Source organism: Toxorhynchites rutilus, chromosome 2 (genome assembly GCF_029784135.1).
Source record: "Toxorhynchites rutilus septentrionalis strain SRP chromosome 2, ASM2978413v1, whole genome shotgun sequence".
Lineage (NCBI taxonomy): Eukaryota > Metazoa > Arthropoda > Insecta > Diptera > Culicidae > Toxorhynchites > Toxorhynchites rutilus.
The window spans coordinates 147,242,485-147,248,350 of record NC_073745.1 but is presented as its reverse complement, the minus strand read 5'-3'; the positions used below and the strand labels follow the sequence as shown (position 1 = coordinate 147,248,350).

At 44.4% G+C, this 5,866-nt stretch overlaps 2 protein-coding genes across 2 annotated transcripts; both read left to right on the top strand.

The window, feature by feature from the left end:
* The first annotated feature begins 2,691 nt into the window (after positions 1-2,691).
* On the top strand, positions 2,692-3,789 carry LOC129766219 (uncharacterized). The gene has a single exon (XM_055766731.1). The coding sequence runs from the start codon at positions 2,692-2,694 to the stop codon at positions 3,787-3,789; it is 1,098 nt and encodes a 365-aa protein (XP_055622706.1).
* A 173-nt stretch (positions 3,790-3,962) lies between these two features.
* Positions 3,963-5,547, top strand: LOC129766218 (uncharacterized). The gene is made up of 2 exons (XM_055766730.1): positions 3,963-4,275; positions 4,340-5,547. Exons 1-2 carry the CDS (start codon positions 3,963-3,965, stop codon positions 5,545-5,547), a joined length of 1,521 nt encoding a protein of 506 aa, XP_055622705.1.
* The last annotated feature ends 319 nt before the right edge of the window (positions 5,548-5,866 follow it).

The following is a 5,866-nucleotide window of genomic DNA, read 5'->3' as shown; positions in this document are numbered from 1 at the left end:
ATTCAAAAAGGATTCGAACAATACTGGAACTGTTCCATTAGCTGCGCCATTTGTGAAACTTGAATAGTTCCATTCAAGTCATTGTTCATCGATACAATTTCAAATTGTTACGATTTGAATTTGAATTGTAAGACATTACATCGTAACCGGAACCATCCATCGGACTTGGATAACATTATCCTGCATTTGTCATCGACTTCAAAAGGATTTCCGGAAGCTGATTTTGGATTTTTGTCCGACTGCACGATCCTGTTGAATTTTATACAAGGCATTTTCTTGCCTTGGAAAAGATTACATCAATCGCCGAGTTTTCAATCATTGTTGCTACTGCTGCTATTCACGAGGCGTGATGTCGAACGCACAGGACATATCGAGGCTCACGTCGAAGAGAACCAGTGTTACAACAGCGCTGGGTCGGGTAGAGGCTTTTCTGCAACCTTCAATGCGGAGACGGATCAACCACAATTAGAATTGAGGATTGCGCATTTGGATGGATTATGGGTCAAAATGGAGGATGTTCTGGACCAACTAGAAGGATTTGAGGAGAGTGAAGAAGTTATGGCGGTGCAAGATGCAATTCGTAGTGATTTTGAATCACGTTTTTTCAAAATAAAATCACTACTTCTCACTAAGTTATCGTCTCTCGCTGACAATTTTCCTACTTCTACACACAATGCAAATACTAACTCCACTCTCTCTGGGATTAAACTACCTACGATTTCGTTACCTGAATTTGATGGCGATTATATGCGATGGTTGGCTTTTCATGATACGTTTCTGGCGTTAATTCACTCTAATCCTGATGTGGCGGATATTCAAAAGTTTCATTACTTGAGGGCTGCTATCAAGGGAGAAGCCGCTCAACTAATCGAGTCCATTCCAATCAGCTCCGCGAATTACAATTTAGCATGGCAAACTCTAACGTCTCGCTATTCGAACGAATATTTGTTGAAGAAGCGTCACTTACAAGCGCTCTTCGACATACAACGAATAAAAAAGGAATCAGCGGTATCACTCCACAGCCTGGTGGACGAATTTGAACGACACATCAAGGTTCTCCGTCAGCTGAACGAACCAACGGATACGTGGAGTACAATTTTAGAACATTTGTTATGTACCCGGCTACCCGAAGAAGCTCTTCAAGCATGGGAAGAGAATGCATCTCGAGTCGACGATCCTAATTACGCTTGTCTCATCGAATTTCTGCAAAGAAGAATCAGGGTACTAGAATCGATGTCAGTGAATAATCACAATTCCTCAGCAAACTCGTTTTCGTCAAATCAACATTTGAAAAAGCAACCACCATTTCGTTTTTCTTCGTGTGCATCTACTGCAACACCCACTGACAAGTGTCCAGCATGCAATCAGCTACACTTGCTAATGAAATGTCAGAAATTCAATCGGTTTTCCCACACCGAACGTCAACAATTTGTTTCGTCCAAACGTCTATGCAACAACTGCTTGCGAAAGGACCACATTGCACGAAATTGTCCTTCCAGCTTCAACTGCAAAGTTTGCAATCGTCGTCACCATACACTCTTACACGCTAGCACTGCGGAAAGTACGAAGAAAGCTTCCAACAGCGCCGATTCTTCTGCTTCACAGTCGTATGTGGCCCCAATATCTCAGCCATCAACTTCACATGCTGCAGATACCCAACAGACATCGGTCACTGCCACCGAAATTATGCCCGTTGTGAATTGCACCCCCGTTCATCAGTCGAATGAAAATGTATTTCTCTTGCCGGCTGTGATAAAAATTGTAGACGCCTATGGCCAAGAGCATCTAGCACGAGCCCTCTTGGACAGCGCATCTCAGCCCAACCTGATCTCTCAACGTATGGCCCAAATCTTGAAATTAAAACGCAACAAAGTCAACATACTTATCCAAGGAGCGGGCAAGCTGTCCAAACCAGTAACAGAAGCGGTTTTTACCGAAATCAAATCATAATGTTTCCATCGGACACTGGAAAATACCTGCAGATTTGTTTCTTGCTGATCCTCACTTTAACAAGTCACAACCAATCGACATCGTTTTGGGCGTGAAGCACTTTTATTCATTTTTCCCCGATTCCACACGCATCCACATTGACCGCCAACATCCTGTTCTTGTTAATAGCGTTTTTGGTTGGATAATAGCCGGTGCAACAGGCTTCAACACAAACCCGAACATTGTTCAACCCCAGAATGTGATCGCTATAACCATGATCTCGCTAGAAGAATCCCTAGAAAGATTCTGGAGCATTGAACATTTGTCTGTGAAAGATAATCTATCAATAGAAGAGAGAAAATGTGAAGATTATTACAAAAAAACTATTCTTCGCAAGGTAGATGGCCGCTACATTGTACGCTATCCGAAGCAGAACGATTTCGATATAATAGGCTCCTCGAAACTTAGTGCGCTTCGTAGATTTGAATTGCTCGAAAAGCGACTGGAAAGGGACCCACAATTGAAAGCAGAATACCACACATGCGTCTCGTCAAAACAGATACTACGACCTCGAAGACATTCTTTAAAGAAGCCAGTACGACGACAAAAATGCGTGTCGTGTTTGATGATTCGACAAGAACTTCTACGAACTTCTCTCTAAACAATGCACTCTGTGTAGGCCCGGTTGTACAAGACGACTTACTCACTATCATTTTGCGATTCAGAACGTACCAAATCGCATTAGTAGGCGATATCGCAAAAATGTATCGCCAAGTTCTGGTGCATCCCGATGACGTTCCACTGCAGCGTGTGATTGGGCGTTTTTCCAATGATGTTCCTGCTCAAACGTACGAACTGCTTACTGTCACATATGGCTTAGCTCCGTCAGCATACCTCGCTACACGTACGTTGAATCAATTAGCCGAAGATGAAGGCCACAATTACCCATTGGGAGCCCGTGCCTTGAAGGAAAACTTCTACGTTGACGATTTCATCGGTGGGGCCCAAACGACTGATGAAGCACTGCGTCTGCGAGAAGAATTGAGTCAACTCTTAAGGAAAGGTGGTTTCAGTCTACGAAAATGGTCTACAAATCAGCTACAAGTATTGCATGGACTGAACGATGATGACATCGGGACACAATCGATGCTAAATTTCAGCCCAAACGAAACGGTAAAAACGCTGGGAATTATGTGGGAACCAGAAGCAGATGTGCTGCGCTTCGATTCGCAACTAGAAACCAATGTCGAAATGTCAACTAAACGATCCATTCTCTCAACCATCGCCAAATTGTTCGACCCGTTAGGATTAATCTCACCAATAGTCGTGCGAGCAAAAATATTGATGCAAGAACTTTGGCTATTGTCTTGCGATTGGGATGACCCTGTTCCCAAAAGTATTTTAGAAAAATGGGAAAAATATCAACGAGATTTGCCTCTTATTTCCACGTATCGTATCAAACGCTGTGCATTTCTCCCGAATTCTGTCCTTCAATTACACACCTTTGCTGATGCATCAGAAACTGCATACGGTGCATGCACATACATTCGTTGTGAAGACGCTGAAGGAAAAGTCAAGGATCAGCTGCTGGGCTCCAAATCAAAGGTAGCTCCACTCAAACGCTTAACAATTCCCCGCTTGGAACTCTGCGCCGCTGTTCTCGCTGCTCAACTTCACCAGCGTATAAAACAAGCCATTAACATTAATGTATCCACTTCATACTTTTGGTCAGATTCCACCGTCACTTTGCAGTGGTTGAAATCACCTCCAAACACCTGGAAAACGTTTGTGGCCAACCGAGTCTCACACATGGGTGTCACTGGAAATACGTTTCAGGCCAAGAGAATCCAGCAGATTTAGTCTCCAGAGGTGTAGACGTAGCAGACTTCATCAATAATAAAATATGGAGTTGCGGACCGAAATGGCTGAAAAGTGCTATGCACACTTGGCCTGCATCAGTAACATCACAGATCCCCGAAACAGAACTGCAAGAATTACGCAACAACTCTACAACACTTCACGCAGCCCCAGTAATGGTCCAAGCCGCTCCGGAAATCAACCAGATGTTTCTTCGCTCGTCAAGCTATAGCAGACTGCTGCACGTTATAGCATACTGCTTACGATTCGCCAACAACGCCCGACAAAAGACCAGAACGTTGCCTCAATCGTCTTCAAACTTCGCTGGAAAAATACTTACCGCGGAACAAATAATGAAAGCTAAAACAATGCTTACCTGTCTCGTTCAACAAGAACGAAATAAAGGATATAAGAAGGAACAAATCGGTATCGAAACAATCAAGCATTCGCAAAATGAACCCATTCATCGACCCAGAGGGAGTGTTGAGAGTAGGTGGACGATTAAACTTGTCAGCATTGCCATATCAAGCTAAACATCCCGCATTATTCCCAGCATCCCATCCCTTCACCTTACTAATCGCTCAATATTACCACACTAAATTGCTTCATGGCGGCGGGCGACTTTTACTAACGGCAATCCGCGAGGAATTTTGGCCTCTAAATGGTCGCCGCCTCGTTAAAAGCATTGTACGGAATTGTTTTCGATGCAATCGTTTGAATCCCGTACCCCTTCAGCAGCAGATAGGCCAGTTACCCGCACAACGAGTCATACCAAGCCGTCCCTTCAGTGTCACCGGAGTAGACTACGCAGGTCCACTCTACCTCAAACCACCACATAAGCGCGCAAGCTCACCCAAATCTTACCTGTGTCTTTTTATATGCTTCGCAACAAAGGCCGTTCATTTAGAACTTGCTAGCGATTTATCCACCGCAGCGTTCTTATCTGCTTTTCGCAGATTCATTGCAAGGCGGGGGCGTCCTGCCCATGTGCATTCGGATAACGGAACAAATTTTGCTGGTGCCAGCAACGAGCTTTCACAACTATTCAATATGCTACAAAATGAGAACCAGATAAAAGAAATCTATGCCTTTTGCGCAGATGAAGGTATCGCCTGGCATTTCATACCACCAAAGGCGCCGCATTTTGGCGGTTTATGGGAAGCGGCTGTAAAAGTCGCTAAGAAGCACCTTTTCCGTCAATTGGGTGGTATAAAAGTTTCGTTCGAAGACATGACGACCATCCTCGCACAAATAGAAGCCCAGATGAACTCCAGACCGCTGCGTCCAATCTCCGAAGACCCCAACGACTTGGCCGCGCTCACTCCAGCGCATTTCCTCATTGGCACGACGATGAACGCCCTGCCCGACACTGACCTTCGTCACATTCCATCGAACCGGCTCGACCACTATCAGCAGCTCCAGCTTCACACGCAAAGATTTTGGTACCACTGGCGACGTGAGTACTTACAGGAGCTTCAGAGGGACACAGTTCGTTCCATCCGCAACGACGAAGTCACACCAGGCAGGATGGTCATCGTAATCGATGAAATGCAGCCTCCCATTCGCTGGCCACTCGCCCGTATCGTGGAGTTACATCCTGGAGAAGACAACATCACTCGAGTAGTCTCGTTACGCACTACGAGAGGAATCATCACACGTCCGATAACAAAAATATGCTTGCTGCCTTGCTCCACCGCTTCGTCCGAATCCAAACCATCCATCGTGAGTCCCGCGGCAGTGGAAGACGTCGAGCAGCATTAATCTGAAAAGAAAAAAACACTACAATGAATTATAAATTGAAAAATTGTTAGAAAATTAAGCTTACCATTGTATCTAAATAGTAGAAGTAGATTGTTTACTTTTCATTGAACTATTATGTTCAAGGCGGCGGGTATGATGAACAATAGTGTAGTGTTCAGCAGCAGTACGCAGCCAACTTCGTTGTTGCCCAAAAAATGATGCGTCGACTAATTAATTTAGCAACCCTGTTGTAACATTAGGCTAAAGCTATATTGTACCCGATAATTTAGGTCAGTACCAATAGAAAGCTTGAACAGTTTGGATGAAAGTTTTATTCAAA